We start from the raw sequence: 18,219 nt of genomic DNA, 5'->3' as shown, positions 1-18,219 counted from the left end.
GGGGTGCGGGGCGCGGCGCAGGTGCTCGCTGGGCTGGTTGGGCTCTAAAACGAGATTAATCTGGTATTTAGCAGGGTAGTTACATACGCTCGCCCCGTCCAGGTCCCGTGAGGGAGCCGTCTGTTGTGTAAGGGCTTGTTGGATGCTGCCCTTCCCTCTCCGGTCGGGGAGCAGCCGGGGGTCCACGGACGCGGAGAGCGCCGTCGCTCCTCGGGATCCCCTCGCCCTTCAGCGGCGAGAGGAGGCGCGGCCGCGCAGCGAGGGTGCAGCGGTGCCGCCCCGCTCACCTGCCGGCCGGCCCGGGGTCCCGGTGGGGCCGAGCACCCCCCGGCTCGCGGCGGCCCTGCCGCTGCCCGTGCCCCGGAGCCGCGCGCGGGGTCTGCCCGGTGCTGCAACGGTCGCTCCGCGCGACCTTGGGCGCGTCCCCTCACCCGGGCGGTGCCCTGGGAGAACCTCTGCCCCTGCGACCGGGATGGTGGGAACGGGGCAAGGCTCGTGGAGGTGAAGAAGTTTTTGTCTTCTTTGCGCTTGTGGAAGGTGGTGTAGCAGCAAAGGTGTGAAAGGCGCGGGTGGAACGTGAGCCAAGGTGACCTTTTGTGTGCCTGGCGTTCCCCCGGGCGGTCCGGTCTGGAGGCTGCCAAACCCCCAGTGATAGGCTTCCCATCTTTCTCCCCTAGTGACTGCGGTAGGGTCAGCCATGCCCTTCTCAAACAGCCACAACCTCCTGAAGATGAAATACAAGCCTGAGGAGGAGTACCCTGACCTGAAAGCTCACAACAATCACATGGCTAAGGTGCTGACCCCGGACCTGTACAAGAAATTGAGAGATAAACAGACTCCCAGTGGATTTACCCTGGATGATTGCATCCAGACTGGGGTTGACAACCCAGGTAATGGGATCGTTAGGTCTGCATAATAATCTGTTCTCCCTCCTGACTGGAAGTGCTTCTTGACAGTGGTACCCAAAGTTCTCAAGCTACCGAGGGACATATCTTCTAAAGCATTGAGAGACTGCTCTAAAGGCATGGCTCTGTTAGGAGGCCATGTTTCCATCAAGCTATGTACCATGCTGTGATGTGACATATCAATTCCCAGACACTTCAATTATGTAACTGCTCTGCTAAATACTTTCAATCTGAAGAGAAAAAAAACCCAAAAGTCAAACCAAATGCATTCTAATTATAACTTATCTAGGGAGGGGAGGAAAAAAAAGTCGGCTTACCTGGTCTATTCCTATTCCAGACTGCTTATGTGATGTTCTCTAGCACTTCTATGAAAAAGGGGGAGCAGATGTGTTTACATGTTAACATTACAGTATTTATTTTTACTCTAGCAATATCAAAATGGCCCAACTAAATAATCAGAGACTGCCTCCTGATGAGGAGTACCCGGACCTGAGCTCCCACAACAACCACATGGCCAAAGTTCTAACCCTGGATTTGTACAAGAAACTGAGAGACAGAGTCACGCCCAGTGGCTTCACCCTGGATGATGTCATTCAGACTGGGGTTGATAATCCTGGTAAAATGCATTGAGAATATTCTGTGTGAACCAGCTGAAGTAACTGGTGGTTTTGAATATGGTGACTTAAAACTAATCTTGTGGAGGTGGTATTTATGAGCAGACTACAGAAATGTAGCTCTGTAGCAGAAGGAGCAAAAAGCAAAGCATGCTTGCTTGCAGCAAAGCATGGCTGTTTAGACATAAAGTTCTATGCAGTGATCTAAATTAGCTAGTTAATTAGATGTGCTGTGCAAATTTGTCCTAAACCAAGCTTGACAAATGAGCATGGTTTAATGACAACAGCTATGGGTTTCCATAGCACTGCATTTGACTAACTGGATGAAGTGTAAAACAAAGGGTCTCTCCAAATGTTTCTATGTAAGAATGAATTTCTAAGTGACTAGACTTGCCACTAAAGAACTTGCCTGGTTAGTGCTGCAGTGGAGTACAGCCAAATGTCGCCCAAACTTAGCTGTTCTGACTTTATTACCACTCCAGGCCATCCCTTCATAATGACAGTAGGCTGCGTGGCTGGTGATGAAGAATCCTATGAAGTGTTCAAGGAGCTCTTTGATCCAGTTATTGAAGACAGGCATGGTGGCTACAAACCAAGTGATCAGCACAAGACTGACCTGAATGCTGATAACCTGCAGGTATAAAGTTTTGATCAATTACTGATTATTGGTCTGAGGACTGTAAAGTTGTTGGCAGCTGCCTAAACTGCTTGCTCAGGCTCTGTCCCCTTGCTTCCACCAGCATTTACACTTGGGCTGTGGGTCTGGTGCAATCAGCCTGAAGAGCTTGCTGCTGTGGGATATCAGTGGCCAGTTAGGTACTGCACACCAGGCAGCTTGCGTGCAGCAGGAACATTTTTCAGGGTTGTGCCAAACACCTTTGCTGTGTATTTCCATGAGCTGTGGGCTCTTAACTGTCAAACTAAACAGCACTGTCCTGGGAGTTGAGGACTATCATAAAATTTAAACATTTTCTTCTGTCTGATCTTGGATCTTAATTACCAGCTGATGGTGTCATGCTATTGAATAAATATTTTTACAGCTAGGAGTAAGGATTCTTAATCATTTTATGGATTTTAAATGTTACTGTAAGCTAAACTTTGGGAGTTCCTTTCAACTTCATGTTGATTGGCTAGCCATAAATCATATTGAAAATAAGAGACTTGGGAGAACATTAATGAATAAGTCTCATTTGCAAGAGCAAACACGTACCTAAAGAAGCTTTTGCCTCATATTTATATCTCTACATTGCAAATCTGTAAGGGGTAACAGAAGCCTAGACCACAGTCTGAAATGGTCATGAAACTGTTGTTCTGGTGATACCCCTGTCTTCTACGACTACTTAGTAGCTGTAGCCTTGGCCTCAAAGAGTTGTGTTACACAGATACTTGATGTAATGCTAACAGCCCTGAAGTGAAGCACTGCCTTACAGGCCAGGTAGTCAATAGCTCAGGTGTAAAGTACATTCTTAAATGCATGGGGGACTCATTGTGTTTAGGGGAGGTGTCTTGGTAATAGGGTTGTACTTGGTTTCCTAATCTTGTAGGGAGGTGATGACCTGGATCCCAATTACGTGCTAAGCTCCCGTGTCAGAACTGGCAGAAGCATCCGTGGATTCTGTCTTCCCCCGCACTGCAGTCGAGGGGAGAGGCGGGCTATCGAGAAGCTCTCTGTTGAAGGTAAAGTGAGAACTGGATGCATCAGGGACACAGTTCTGTCCTTTGAACAAGAGGTGTTCTTTGCAGTTTGAAAATGGAGGCACTTGGCAAAAGCCACTCTCCCTGGAGCCTGAACATGGAGCTTTCCCTGAAAAAGGCTCATTGCATTAGAGCTGCCTCAGCATTACAGCTTGTAGCTGAGAGCAAGAGCACATGGCAGAGGGAACTTGGACTGCATTAAGTTGACCGCTGCTGATCTTAAAAGTTGCTGTCTGTGTGTGTGTGTGGGGAAAGCGGTTGGTTAATCAGGGCTCAAACCTAAAATGTAACAGGTATGTAGCAACTACAGGGCTTGAGTCATGGGGTGCAGTGTTTGTGGCTGCTTTTAATTGACTTTCATTAATGTTCATCTTGCTAGGGATGTAGTCCTGTTCCAAATCTGCAGCTGACTGGAATAAGCCCTGGTTTTTCAGTGAAACTCTTCAGCTGTGTTTTGGTTTGTTTTTTTTTTTTTTTCCTATTGCCTCCCAGTGCTCAAGGTGCAGTTCTGGAGACTGAGAGTGTAGTTGTTTCAGAACCTCTCAAGGGCAGGGTAACAGATCTTGACTAGAATAATACTGCTTGTTATATTCATAACCTTGGTTCTCCTTGGAAGTAAAGCAGTCTCCGTTTCTACAGTTCAGCAGCAGTAACGATTCTATACTGCATGTAAGGGAACAAAGGCTATTTGTATAAGCCTGGAAGGTGCAGACAAATCATCTGATACTGCCTCAAGTTCTGTACTGCTACAAGGGCATTGCCATTGCAGATGAAAGTAAGGGAGGAGCCAGACCCAGCAGATCAAACATTGCCATACTTTGTATGTGGTCTCCAAAGCGCTAGGAAAGTCTAGCACCTTTAGTCCCATTCTAAAAGAGCCTCTCTCTTCCAGCTCTGGGTAGTCTGGAAGGTGATCTCAAGGGGAAGTACTATGCTCTGAGGAACATGACTGATGCAGAGCAGCAGCAGCTGATTGATGACCACTTCTTGTTTGACAAGCCAGTTTCTCCTCTTCTGTTGGCATCTGGGATGGCACGAGACTGGCCTGATGCCAGGGGTATTTGGTGAGTATGTCTGAGGAAGCAGTCACAGAAGTCAAGAAAGTCTTGCAGTTTTGGTGGTGACTTGTACTGTTGGGCAAAATAGTAGCTTCTTACCTTGTATTACTGTGTCTGATAAACTTCTATGGGAGAAGTTGCAATTAACCAGCAAAATTTGGACAAGTGTTCTTAAGCTGGTAAGAATAAGCCAGCTTGGCTAGCCCAGAACGAGAGCCTGCAGGGTAGTGAACCACCATATGAACACTGAATCACTTTATGGAAGTAGATAACTTGTAAAGGAGCAGGTGTGTCACTGCCGGCAGCTCTTACCAAAAGAGTTGAGAGTAACTTGTGGTACAAACTATAACATTGTCTTAGCTCAGAGTCAATCCTGGATGCGAAGTTACTCCCTTGGAATCTCTTTACTTCTGCTTGCAGAAACTCACTGGTGCTGGACTAGTATGGCTTTATCTGTGCTAGTGATGAGCTCTCCCCTCTGTCCCCAGAGACTCCGTGACAGGAGTTGACTGATGCAGAGGTGTGGAATAGAAGGATTCTGCTTGCTTTAAATGTAGGTCACCTACATAAAACTGCATCTCAGGAGCTTCTGCAGCATAATTAACTTGCTCCCTTGTAAGCTAAGGGCTACATCTTTTTTAGCAGGAATGCTCCAATATTATTACTGCAGCTGTTTCAGAACAACCCAGAGGAAGCACGCTTTGTTTCTGTAGGTCACCTTTAAGATTGCATCATCTACCTGCAGATTGCCAGCACCAGATAGCGCTGTCATCTGAGCATGACTAATCTACAGACTTGAAGTGTAATGTCTTAGTGTTGTCTGCATAAATAATTTTCCTCGGGTACTAGCTAATTTTTGATCCTAATCAAGTTCAGAAATTACTAGCTTGATAAATACTGATGATAGTACTTGCTGTCAGCTGCAAGCTGGGACAGGAGGAGCTCATTGTTCAGAGGATTTTTATATAGCATCTCTGAAGAGCCTTGATCTAAAATTCATAGTGAAAGGAAGGTACAAAGTGCACTTTGACAGGATCTGACAAAGTACTGCAAAAAGGGCTTGATACACATGGTGTCATTATGAACATTACTGTACAGGACTCAGTCTACTGATCACCTTTCTACAAATTGCTGAGCAGAAATACCTTAATTTTTAAACTGGAACCACAAGTGAGCTATGGGGGATGTGGGGGTTTTAGGTTTTGATACTGTAAGACTAGGTAATGCCATGGTATTTCTTACTCTGTAAAGGCCAATTCAAATTACCTCTTGAAAAGAGCAGGGTAACAACTACCAGCTTAATTCAGGTCCTGTGTGAGCAAAAGAAGGAAGATCAATCTTGAAGCAGCTAAGTGAGCCTCTTGAACGAAAAACTGCAGTGATGAGCTGTCTTCAAAGTGTGAGGTGGGAAAGACAGCAAAGGATTACTTTGTCTCCTAGGCACAACGATAACAAGACTTTCCTTGTTTGGATCAATGAGGAGGATCACCTTAGAGTTATTTCCATGCAGAAAGGTGGCAACATGAAGGAAGTATTTAACCGCTTCTGTAATGGACTAACAAAGGTAAATTACTTTTGGCTGGGCTGTAGGTTCAAGTGGCACATAGTTATCTGGTTAGATCTGAGAATGCAGTTTAGAAGCCCCCTCTGGATTCCTCCATGGTTGTTTCATAGTCTGGATCTCTGGGAACACCCTGATGAGATCCAGAGCTGTGAGGGCTCCAAAACATTTTTTTTGGCAAAAAGCCTTGTGGCTGTGTAATCTAGAATGTTTGTTTGATGTGAAGGGACCCTTATCCAAATGTCTCAACTGTATTTTAAAGAAATTCTCATAATTCTTTAAAGCTTTGAGACACCTTGAGGGGGAGGAGAAGTTGCTTGAATGTGCAAAGCTGGGCTCAAGTTTTTAAGCTGGATGCTTTCAATTTCTAGTCTTGATATGAGCTTGAGCTTTACCAGCCCTTTACTGATCCTGAGAGATGTGCCAGTTTGACATGTATTAAATTCTGCTTTGCAACAGATAGTGACATAAGAAGTGTAGCTTTTAAACTTAACCTGTCTCACTGCTAGGAGCAAGATGAGTGCCTTTAAAAAAACCTCTTGGTGGTCGCCATGTTTTCTATAGGGAGGGGGCTTATGTGGCTGAAACAGCTGTTGTGTGTTGTGGCTGTTGCTGAGCAACTGACGCTGCAAGTGAGCATTAATGGATGTACTACAGTCTTAAGGCAGAGTGCAATCTCTAAACATTCATTCTATTTATAGATAGAAAGTCTCTTCAAGGCCAAAAACTACGAGTTCATGTGGAATCCACACTTGGGCTACATCCTGACCTGCCCATCCAACCTTGGAACAGGGCTCCGTGCTGGTGTGCACATCAAAATCCCACACCTTGGGAAACATGAGAAATTTGGAGAAGTCCTCAAGAGACTTCGGCTGCAGAAACGAGGCACAGGTGAGAGTTGATATCACTGATGGGCTCAGTCAGTCTGCCCGAAGACATTAGCAAAAGCCTGGTTATGTCCAGAGCCGTCTTTTGGTTTGCACTGTCAGCGCCTGTTGCATCATCCAAAATGTACCCTTGCAAAGCACATGGAGAGAAAAAAGTTTACAAGTTGTATATTGGAGGAGTTGAGGATGCTGGTGTTCTACTTACTACATACTGGCTATCTGGTTAATGTCCTGTGTGGTCATTCTGAGCACCAGCTAAGGTGAACATGGTGGCAGCTGTTCCTGTTACAAGCGAAGGTGGGACTCCTGGTTTAACCTACAGCTAGGAGATGGCTCCAGCAGATATTTGTAGACTTCAGGTTAGATTGATTGCTCATGGGTCAGAAGAATAAAGACCTGGCCTAGTTGAGTGTTCTGTGGTTCGTGTTGGCAATTACACATGGCTTTATCTTCCTGCATGTAGGAGGAGGTACTGGTGGCAGCTTGTAGAGAATTGTCCTGCAGTGTCCCTTCCTCAGGCTAGTGAGGAGCTAGGGAAGGAAAGGCAGATTGACCTGCTCTAGCCGAGATCAATGTTGTAACTGAGTCTCTTGCTGCAGGTGGTGTGGACACAGCTGCTGTTGGAGGAGTGTTTGATGTCTCCAATGCTGATCGTCTTGGCTTCTCTGAGGTGGAGCTGGTGCAGATGGTGGTGGATGGAGTGAAGCTTCTCATTGAAATGGAGAAACGCCTTGAAAAAGGCCAGTCCATTGATGACCTCATGCCAGCTCAGAAATAAAGCACTTTATTCTCCTGCTTCCTAACTTATTGGATGAATAATAAAAATGTCACTCCAATTCAAACCCTTGGGGTCAGAGCCCACTTAGTTACACTGTAGAGAAGTCTTCCATCCATCTGTGTTAGAGTTTATTTTTTTGATGGTTGAGATGTTGCTGAAAATGAAATAAAACTATTGTTTGGTCTGAGATGTCTTAGATATGTTAACTGAATGTCTTTGAGATTTAAGTGACTTGGTTTTCATAGGTCTGATTTTGTGTGCAAGCACATCTTCCTATACGTGCTGCTGCAGACAAGCTGAGTTGAAGTGTTGTTAAAGCAGTTTCAGAAGTTGAACCTTTTAACTTGATTGTAGTTGCTGTAAATTTGAGAACTAGTGTTAAACGTGAGTCACTGCGTACATGCCCTACCTCCAAGGCTTTGACTTGTGCATCTGCTCATGCCAACTGTAAACTGTCATTATCCTGAGTACTGCAAGCCAGGCTGGCTCCTCTAAGGGAGGGGAGACAGGACTGGCTACAGAGGGCTGCTGCTCTTCTCCAATGGGCCCTCAGGGGCTGCAGGGCCAGACTACGGCCCATGGTATTACTGACCCAGGGCTGCTTTGTGGGGAGATGGTTGTCATCAATCTAGGGCTGTGCAGAGGGCGAGTGTAAACAACCAGTTGCTCTTTTGAGGGTGAGGGGTGAGGTGAAACCTAGATTAATTCAGCCCATGCTTATCTCTTAAGTGATTTTAGCTCAGCCAGGGAGGCTGGAAGCTGCCACATACAGGAAAATACCAGCTAATTAGCTTTAGTCAGCTGACTCCTGTTGGCCCTTGCACCAGTTGCCCTGTGAACCTAAAACAGAGCAGTATAGTCAATTAAAACATGCTAAATAGTTTTTCCCAAACTGGGCCTGGCTTGCAAGCTCAGGTAGTTCTCTGGGTATGAGCTGAAGATTGCATCAAGTAGGTCTGTTCTCCAGAATGGCTGTACATGCGTGCTTGTTGTGTGGAAGTATCACATTATTAACATACAGGAGCAGCATTTTCCACAAGTATTGCTAACTTGGAGCTTCAGACCCTTGGAAAGAACAGCCTTTGCAGCTCATGCAGATGCACCTGCTCAACAGCTCTACCCACTGCTAAAATGCAGCTTTGATGGAGGGAGCGTGACGAGAGGTTGATGCAGAGCTTCTTGGTGTGCAGCTTTATATAGGTTTGTGTAGATAACTGAGGTTTTCTTTTGTAAAGGCTGTGATATTTCTAAGGCTGTGATTGCAGGCTGTCACTTAGCTTGAAGAGATGATTCCAGCTGGGGTAAGCTAATTCAATTTTGGTGAGAAAAGGCTGAGTGAACATTTCAGACAAGTTTTTTTTTTTTTTTTTAATTTTAAAACAGCTTTGTGTTTCAAAGTTAATTGGGTGGGGGAGAGGAGATCATATTGAAAGAGTTTTGTTCTGTACTGGGTGTTCCTGTATTTGAGTTAATCAGCACAGGAGTTTTCTGTATAAAGCTTGTGAGAGCAGGGAAGAGAAAATGCAAGAGACAACAGTTTGGTTCTGTATATTTTTTAGATTCCCCCATGCTGTGCTTCATGCCACTGTTCACAGACGCTTGGCAAATAGCTGGTTTTGCTTCTTGTAATCAGAGAGTGTTCATTTAGTGGTGCCTCTCCTCAACACAGCGTTGTTACTGCGCTCACAGCAATTACCTAATGGAAGGAGTTGCCTGAAAACTTGTCTATTTTTTTCTAGCTATATCAGCTGGACTAATAAAAACATTTCTCTCTCTATGCATCTTGTTTCTATATTCTTAACCCATCAGAGCTGCTAGATCTGTCTGCTTTCAACCCCTGAGTCCCTGCACTCTCAGACAGTACCTGTAGCTGGCTAAACAATTGTGCTCAAAGCAGCAAGCCAGTATTTAATGCCTGCATCCAACTAGAAAATACTTCTTTTAATTGGTTTTCTTTCCCACCCACTACCTTTGCTGTGTTCCCTCATGTTGCTGCCATGCGACCGTGCTTTTGTTTCAGCTTGTACAAAGTAATTGCAAATGTTTCAGAGAAAGAATGTGTCCTGGCAAAAGCTGGACACTCTGACCAACCCCAGGTGGGACTCGCTAAAAACCTCTGATCAAGAGAGAAATTAAAGTTCCTGCCTCCTCACATTAAAAGCTTTGGTTTTGTCTTTGGCACTACTCACCCTTGTGCCTTGGCTGCCCATCATGGATTGTATGAAGCAGACCCTTGCTTGTGCCCTGGGCACTCAAAATGGTGACAGGTGCTGGCAGGCTGCCATAGGGGTGCTTGGCCTTAAACCCAGGAGAGGAGACGAAGGTTATCAGTCAGTCCTGTGCTTTGTCCAGGGAACCTGCAATTAACCACATGTGTCTCGTAGCTTTTGGAAAGGAGCCATGTGGCTCCTTCTCCCATCACACTCTATGGTGATGGCAGTGTCCTCACCAGGCCCGGAGTGGGGACTGCTCTGTTGGTCCCAGCAGTGTAGGGGGTGTGGGCTGGGGGAGGAGGGCAGCCAGGAGCCCTTTGCGCTGTCTTTGGGCTTTCCTGTGACATTTCAGCTGAGCTTTTCTCCCCCATAGACTGGGGAGCAGGATGGTCAGTGCCATCCTGCTGCTGCGAGGCAGCCCCTTGTGTTGTCCTGTTCTGCTGCCCCTGCTCCTACAGGCTGGCACGTTGTCCCTTGGGTGCAGTGAGACATGCACTGCTTTTATAATGTTTTAAAGAGAAATTTCTATTTGTCATAACATTTCTCTCCTAACTGTTTCTGCTTCCCTCAGGGAGCAGCTGCCCAGCCCTGGCTGGTGTGGTGCCAAGCCTTGCCTCTGGACACGTGGCACGGGCAGCATGCTGCCTGCTGGCACCCCAGGGTCCTTGCTCAAGAAGTGAAGCTGCTTGGGAAACCATTTGCCTCTCATGTTACACTCACTGCCAGCATAAATGCTCCTTATCCCACTTCGGTACTATCTACTGGAAAATGATTCATGGTGTCTCACCCTCTTGTGGACGCAGCAGGATGGCTCCGGTCCTGGGCTCTCGGCCCTGGTGTGGGAGCCTCAGCCCTCAGCCAAGTGGTCAAGCTCCCTGCACACTCCCTTGTGCCTCTGGCCAGGCGAGGGGACAGGATGGCTGCTTCCTGAGCAGCTTCAGGGAGGCTCCTGCTTCCTGGGACCAGGTGTCCAGCCCATGTGCCTCTCACAAAAACAAGGGATGGAGCAAGGTGCTTTTACCTGCTGGATGCCTGATGAGTAGTCTGCCTGGGGCACAGGAGGTTCCTGCTTGAGTCCTGCTCTCTGCAGAGGATTCTTGCACAGCTCCAACCACAGTCTAGGGCAGGGCAATGCTTTCTTCCAGCTTTCCATTTTGCTCAGCATCCACTGCTAGGCCAAGAAGGAAAAGGAAGGTGCTATTGCCTAATGTCTCCAGTACTCACCTGGGAGGGTTTAGGCTCCAGCCTGTCCTCAGATGAGCATTACCATGTTTTTACGCAACATGGAATAACTTGAGCAGAGACTTTGAGTGATCTTTGTTCTTTTCTCCACCCACCCACCCACACACAAGAAATGTGGTGGTGTGGTAGGCAAGGCACTCTTCTGAGGATGGAGATGGCATCACAGGCTTTTCATCTCCTGTTTGCTTTGCTTTTCCCCTGGGGAAGCAGCAGGCCAGCAGGCTCCTTTGGCTGCTTCACATTCCTCTGGCTAGTCTGCCTTTCCTCCTCCTAAAAAAACATATAGTTACAAAGTTGGAAATAGCCTGGGTGAAATTTTCTCCAGCTCTCCCCCAGTGGGGCAGGGCGTTTCCCTGCCATTGTGGGGCTCTGTTGGGCTTTGTCTGCAGTGGGGGGGGAGTCCAGCCCAGCCATGGAGAATGCCCCACGGCACAAGACGAGAAACTAATCACAGCTGGGCCTCTTGCATTGCTTGACCCTCTTCCCTTGGTTATAACATGCTAGGTTTATTTTCTTACACAGAAATCACACAAGCCCCTGACCAGTTCAAGGCCCATATGGGCTGCTTGCCCTGGACTCCCAGTCCCACAGGACCTCACCAACCATGAGGGGAGGGCTGCCAGAGGTGTCAGTACTGAACCACTGGGCTTCCCCCACTTTTTGAAACACCATGTGGGTGTTTTTTTTGTCTAAATGCTGCACAAAGCCAGACTGAATGTGCCAGGTGAGAAGCAGTACCTGCTACACCCACAGTGTGAGTCTAGTGATCAAATAGGCAGCATGAGCTCAGCTTGGGATTGACAATTAGCAGGGAAATTCTGCAGTATCAAACAGAGTAAAAATAAACTCAGATGCCTCCAAACCTATCAAAGATTTTTGGTTTTGTCCTTCAGCCAGTGACTAAGACTCTGAGAAACCATTTATATACATATACACACATATATATATATATATGAATTAAACTTTTAAAAGGGCAAAATGCTTCATGCTCAACACCCAGGAAAAAGGGTAGAAAAATGTTAACGTTTAAGTTTTTAATGAATGTGAAAAGTTTACCTAAAAATATACAATAATGGGCAACCCTGAGCTTTCTTCAATGCAATTTCAGAATAAAACCAGCACTGGAATTTGGTTTAATTTACCAAATACATCCAAGCTCCAGATCTTTGCAAAGACCTCAGGTTTCCCGTGTGTTTCGTGCAGGTGGATGTGAGGTTTGGCTGACAGCTGCAGTCTGGTTGCTTTTTCCACATCCATTATTGATGACCAGAGAGTGAAACTGAGAATAACCTGGAAGACCTTGGAAGTGTCAGCTTATATATTTGCAGTGACTTGTTGTGATGGTGTTTGATGGTAGCACTGAAGCACAGCAAAGCTTTCCTGGATTACATGGGAAAGAGCGAGACTGGAAAATTACTGAATAAACTCACCTGAAACCCCATGCCTGGTCCAGCAGAGCAGTGAGCACATACACCAAGGACAGGTTTGCTGGGGTGGAAACAGTGTCCCTTTGCAGTTCAAATGCTGCTGCACATCCAAACTGCAGCGAAGCTGGAGGGTTCAGCTCTAGTGCCAGCTCTGCCCATGGGAGCCGATGGAGGTTGGGCACTGTCTTTGGCACAGAGGTGACTTCTCCTGCTGCGCTGTCCCAGCTGGCCAGGACAGGCTGGAGGCAGTGAGATGCAAACGAGGTTGCTTTGGGGCACGGCTGGTGAAGCCATTTCAGGCAGGGAACCTGGTGTTTCACTGAGGCCTTGTGGTTTGCCCACAGAAACTGGCCGGTCTCCCTACAGGCTGTGGTGAAATCCCCTGAATCATCACTAATCTCTGCTGGGGCTGACAGCATTCCCAGGCTGCCGGGCACAGGGTGCCTGCGATTTCCAGGAAGCCGGCACGGCCACCCTGTGCTGGCAGTGCCAATGCAGAGGCTGTGTTGGAGCCAGTGAGTGAAATGTCCAGGTGGGCAGGAGAGGGGAGGTCTCCAGTGGGAATGGACACAGGAGGGCCGTGGAACCGCTCTGCTCCATGAGCAAGTGCGTTCAGCAGAGGCCATCGAGATAGCATTGTCTTGGATTGTTGCTGTAACAGCCTCCAAGCTGGAACTTGTCTGGGGAGAGGTGGCTCCAGAAATACTTGTGGGAATATGCATGAGAAGAGTATTGCGATGGATGGCCCCAGAGTTTCAGCTCCTCTCCATGGGAGAGTCATGGCTGGCTTTTTTTGTTTCTTTCTTTTTAAATAAGCCATTGTTTTAAGGGAAAATGAGCATCTTGAGAACCCTCTTTCCCTTGTGGTTGGAATGGGTAAGTACCTCCTTCCTTGACTCTGGCATGTCCCCGCTTTGCCCTGCCATTACCCCTTCCCCTCCTCCATCTGATGGGTGGCACACAGTTCCCACCAAGGGATGGCTGGTGGGGCCCCAGCAGTGACCCAAACCTTGCACTTGCCTAAAGAGCAAGAAGGGCCATGAGAAACCAAACAGCTCAGCTGTTTCCTACTGCAGAGAGCTTCAGGAGAGGCTTGAGGGCTTCTTACAGCTGCCCTGGAGGGCGAGGAGAGCTGAGGAGGGAATGCAAGGTTAGCCGTGCATGGCCACATGTGCAGGGGCTGCAGTGTGCCCAGCTGCCCCAGTGCTCAGCTTCTGTGCCCACCAGGTGCTTGGGCACATCCCAAATCTGCCTGTGGCTCTCCAGAGGCTGATCCCCAGCCCACAGTAGTGCTCACAGCTTCCCACTGTGCCATGCTTCCCACCTCCCAACTCTCTTTGAAGCCCTGTCCCAGCAGCAGGAGGTAAGTGCCAGGGATGGGCGCACCTCCCCACAGCCCCAAAAGTCCTGGCCAGAGTCCCCAGCCAGTGGTGACTGTACAGATTGTTTCTCACTGCAAGCCACCCTCTGACTGCATTAAGTGGAAGAGAGCCAGGTAGATGATCATCAGCAGGGCTGCTCCAGCCAGCCCTGGGCAGGGCTGTGTGAGAGCCATCTAATGCAGCAGCTGCTGGGAATCACACCTTGCACCTGAGCAGCAGCCACCTTGTGCAGCAGCTGAGCTTCCCACTGCCCATTTACTGCTGTGCTTGCTCCAACTCATTCCCTGGGGTGCTGTGAAGTGGGGCAGGGCTCACCTGGGCACAAGGCTGAGCCAGCAAGCAGGGACTGGCCAGCCCAGAGCCCCAGGTTGTGTGTTTTCTGTTACTTGGTGGTTTGGCCTTTCTTTTCTGTGTGTGGAGTTGTTTTTTGTTTTTTTTTTTGCAATGAACCCTGTGCTTTGCAGAGACTTGTCAGCAGGACACAGACCTTGCAGCTTAGCATGGGGGGAGCTGTCTGACTCGGGTTGCAGGCAGCAGCCTGGGTCACTGCTGAGCTCAAACAAGGTTCTGAGACAGCCTCAGCATGGGATGGAGACAATCCATCTCTGCCAGACCCAGGGCAGCACCCCTGGCACAGGGGGCAAGATCCTGAGTGTGTCAGTAGGGAAGGGTCCCTGTTGGCAGCACAGGGCTCTGCCCTGCCTCATGTGCATTACTTCCTGACAGTAACCTAAATTTTGGACAGAACCAGGCCCCAGTACCATTGGGAATCATCAGTCAGGCTGCAGGAGCCATCCATGGAGCATCCAGCCTCTTTCCCTGCTGGCAGCTACAGATGCTCAGCACCATTTTGTGCTGGTGGTCACTTGTATCCTCACAGGAGGAGGATTGCATGTTTTGGGATGCAGCCCTCAGCTGCTACCCCCTGTCAGAAAGAGACCACATCCCTCTCCTCTCCTGGGGGTACCAGGATGTCTGCAGGGGCGCAGCACCCCTCCCTGCAGCCCCCTCCTGCTCCCTGGAAATGCCTTGGAGTTGCCTCAAGTGGCCCTGCTGTTTGGGTTTGACACCCCAGAACATGTGTCTGGCAAGACCCTTGCATGTGGTATAAAATGCAGCTTTAAAAGCAGATTGAACCTGTATTTTCTTTTCCCTCACAAGGAAAAAAGGATTGTCTCTGTAACAGTATTTATGAGAAATTACAGCAAGGGGTGGGTCAGCTAAAGAGGCAGATGGCCACTGTATCTTTTCCAAATACTTTTATATAAATCAGTGTCAAAACCAGCAATAACATGTTTTTGTGGTTAGTGTACATTCTCCATCAGCCTGGACTTTCCTGGGGTACCTGTACAACCTTCTTCTCTTTTAAGATAATTTCCACTGCCATTGACATGGCCACATAGAGATTATTTTCATACAACTTAGTTCAAGAGTGAAGCCTCCACCAAGAACAACTTCCCTGGAGAGCCATCATCTTCTATAGGAGTTGTTTAAGTGCTCACCTGAGTTGCCTTTCAGCTCAGTTCATTCATTTCCAGTTAAAGCCAGCCCTGAGCAGGGACCACCAAACCCAGAAATTAGATTACCTAAAAGGGATTTGGAATAAATGCATCAAAGATATACAGGGAAACAATGAAATACATTTGCAAACCCAAGAACTATTTGAGGCTGAACAGGTATGGGAACACTTATTAAGAAGACTCAGAGAACTAGCAAATGAGGGTAAAAGATTTTTAAGATACTAAGGAACATCTACCAGCGAGGGGAGAAACACTTTGTTATTTGCCAGTGCTTTCAGTCCCATGACATTTCCAAACACAAACCTCCACCATTAAACTTTATTAATCCTCCCTTCTGATTTCTGTATGGGTCATTTAGAATTACTTAATACTGAGCTTAGGGGAAAACCTAATAAGCCAACCACTAATCTTTGAATTTGGCATAATTCTTTCCTCGCTATTTCTCAACATGCTCTGTCTTGTTCTTCCCCCCGCACTGAGAAAGCCCTGGAGTGCTGGCAGAGGTGGCCAGTCCAGGCTCACACTGGCACCCTGGACACAGTGGCCAAGGGGCTGCAGTTTCCAAATGAACTGAGTGGGAGAGATTTTGGGACTTGGAAAGGAACCTCTCAGAAAGGGTAACCTGTGGTGAGAGACTATTGCCAGGCCACACTAAGACTGGGATCCTTGCGAAGTAACACAAGGAAATTAGATATGTATATATTTTTGTTAAGCAATGGCAGTATACTCTGCATGACACATAAGGCTAAATCATGTTTTAGCTGCAGATGGAAGCCTGACAGTATTTTCTCTCCTTTACAAAGTAGAAAAGCCTCCTGCCTCCTCCCAGGTGAGGGGACACAATGCTGACCAGGTGAAGGCAATCTCAAAATCTGTCTTGGAAAAGAAAACAAGATTGCTCCTTCAGCTTATCCCAGTCTTAGTGCTAACAGTACTTTGTGCTTCTGTAATGTGGCATTTAGCAAAGCATCATTCAGGCTTTTAGCCAGCCCTCAGACAGTATCTTAGACCCATCTCACAGCAGGGAGGATGCTGCTTTGCTGAGGCTGGGGAGTGACAAAGGTGGCTCTTGGACAGGGTCCTCTGCTAAGGACATGATCCTCTATTGTCCTCTTCACCCTCCTCAGAGGTGTCACTCTTCTTCTCCAGATAGAACACAGAGAAAAGTGAAAAAAATCCTGGTTTGAGATACAGGAATCCTCCTTTAGTTGAGTGTCTCTCTCACATACAAACTCACCCACAGTGCTGGGCAAGGATTTCAACCAAGTATTTTTTGTCCCAACTAGCTGGATTTTATTTCTGCCCCTTTTAGTCTGTTCCTTCCTCAAGATTAAAATAAAAACAACAACAAAAGTAAAAATAAAGCACAGAGGTCTCAAGAGAACTTTTCCCCTCCCTGCTGCCTTTCCTGCAGAAATATAAAATTCCTGCAGAATTTCTCTTGGGAATGGAAAAGACTGTAAAAAGCATTTTATCAAAGGTGCAAAGCCTTGTGGTCCACTCGCAGCTGGAGACCTTGGTCCCTCCTGCAGGTCACCTGCTACCAGCATGAGACGAGCATCAGAGGGGACCCCATCCTCCAACCCAGCTCAGGACAGATCCCTGTGCCAGTCCAGGTGCTGGCAGCAGTATCACCCTGCTAGAGGCGTGGCTGAATCCCTGTCAGAAACCCCCAGCCTCATTGTTTCAGGCAGTGGGCTTTATCCTGCAAGTTTTGGCCTTTTTGGGGGTGGGACCCTTTGTGCTCCATACCTTGGGGTGCTGGTGGTGGCAGGATGGGGCTTTGATGCCCCAGGAGGGTTCAGGAGGCAGCAGGAGAGGTTGCAAAGAGCAGGGGCCACAGCAAGGGTCCACCCGAAGGAGCCTCAAGGAGGAAAGGGGGTAAAAGCAGGGAAAAGCTGGGGAGAATTCTTGCAGGGTGAGAGCGGGGTCAGAAAGCCAAGGCCAGAGCTGAGCTGCCCTGGCAGGCTGCGTTCCCTGTGTTCTCATGGAAACAGGAGCGATGCCCTCCAGCTTGGCTGTTTTCTCAGTTTATTTTTAAAGGCAGCTCCTGTTCGCAGAGGAGCGTTCCAGCAGCCCCTTCCCAGGGAGGAGCAGGGCAGTGCCGGGGGCACAGGAGCGAGAGCTGCCCCTGTGCAGGGTGAGCATTATCTGACCGGGACAGCGAGCCCCATAAATGGCAGCACAGCAAACGCCGGGCCCGAGAGCGGGGAGGCTCTGGCAGGGCGGGGGTGGCTCCTGGGTCTGCTCTAGGTCAAAGTCACTGCCGGCAGAGCCCTGGAGCAGAGCTGGTGTCTTTCGACTTCCCCTCTACGCTGAGCAGGCCAAGCATCCTTTAAATAAAAACCCTCCCTTGGCCTCTGCGTAGGAAAGAGCCGCCTTTAGAGCAGCTGGGTCGAGCAAGAGACTTCCAAATCAGGGCATCCCAGTCCTGCCGCGGCCCTGGCGCTGCCTGCGTGCGAGCCTCAGCGCAGAGTGCGCTCTGCTCCCTGCGCTGGAAACGGGTGCCTGCCTGTTCCTATTAAAGGATATTGTTTAATCTCCAGCTGGGCTGATGCTCACGCAGGCTGGAAGCTGCAGCCCAGTAAAAATCCTTGGCAAGAGTCATTAGGACATCAGGTCAGTTTTGGGATGCCAAAAGGGCAGGGTGCTGCTGCTACAGCCCCCATCCCACTGCCTATGTGCTGCTTGCATGGGGCAGCACCCCCTGCCCTGCGCTGGGACTGACACACACCGGTGTGGGATTGTGAGACCTGAAGGTCTGAGGGGTGCTCTGTGAGCCTGGATGTCACTGTGCAGGTGACAAGACCATGGGTCTGGAGTGGGGGACAGGGCACCCTGAGGTCCGGCAGGACAAGCTCCACGATGGGAGTGACAGCCAGGTGAGCACTCAGCAGACACAGTGTACATTGAGGGGTCACAGCACACAGGTGCACC

General features: G+C 48.4%; 1 protein-coding gene across 3 annotated transcripts in view; it reads left to right on the top strand.

Moving 5' to 3' along the window:
- Positions 1 to 9,275, top strand: part of CKB (creatine kinase B) — a 9,590-nt gene extending 315 nt beyond the window's left edge. The window contains exons 1-8 of one of the 3 annotated variants that reach the window (XM_015630645.3): positions 827 to 890; positions 1,334 to 1,521; positions 2,002 to 2,156; positions 3,064 to 3,196; positions 4,107 to 4,278; positions 5,713 to 5,836; positions 6,535 to 6,724; positions 7,320 to 7,687. In XM_015630645.3, coding sequence (XP_015486131.1) covers positions 1,344 to 1,521; positions 2,002 to 2,156; positions 3,064 to 3,196; positions 4,107 to 4,278; positions 5,713 to 5,836; positions 6,535 to 6,724; positions 7,320 to 7,498 — 1,131 coding nt within the window. In that variant the 5' untranslated portion in view covers positions 827 to 890; positions 1,334 to 1,343 and the 3' untranslated portion in view covers positions 7,499 to 7,687. Of the gene's footprint in view, positions 1 to 677; positions 891 to 1,333; positions 1,522 to 2,001; positions 2,157 to 3,063; positions 3,197 to 4,106; positions 4,279 to 5,712; positions 5,837 to 6,534; positions 6,725 to 7,319 lie in introns of those variants that run through there. The other 2 variants (XM_015630643.1, XM_015630644.1) reach the window with 2 other exon arrangements.
- The last annotated feature ends 8,944 nt before the right edge of the window (positions 9,276 to 18,219 follow it).

The sequence above is a fragment of the Parus major genome, chromosome 5 (genome assembly GCF_001522545.3).
Source record: "Parus major isolate Abel chromosome 5, Parus_major1.1, whole genome shotgun sequence".
Classification (NCBI taxonomy): Eukaryota; Metazoa; Chordata; class Aves; order Passeriformes; family Paridae; genus Parus; species Parus major.
The sequence above is the reverse complement of the archived record's forward strand: the minus strand, read 5'-3'. Positions and strand labels throughout refer to the sequence as shown.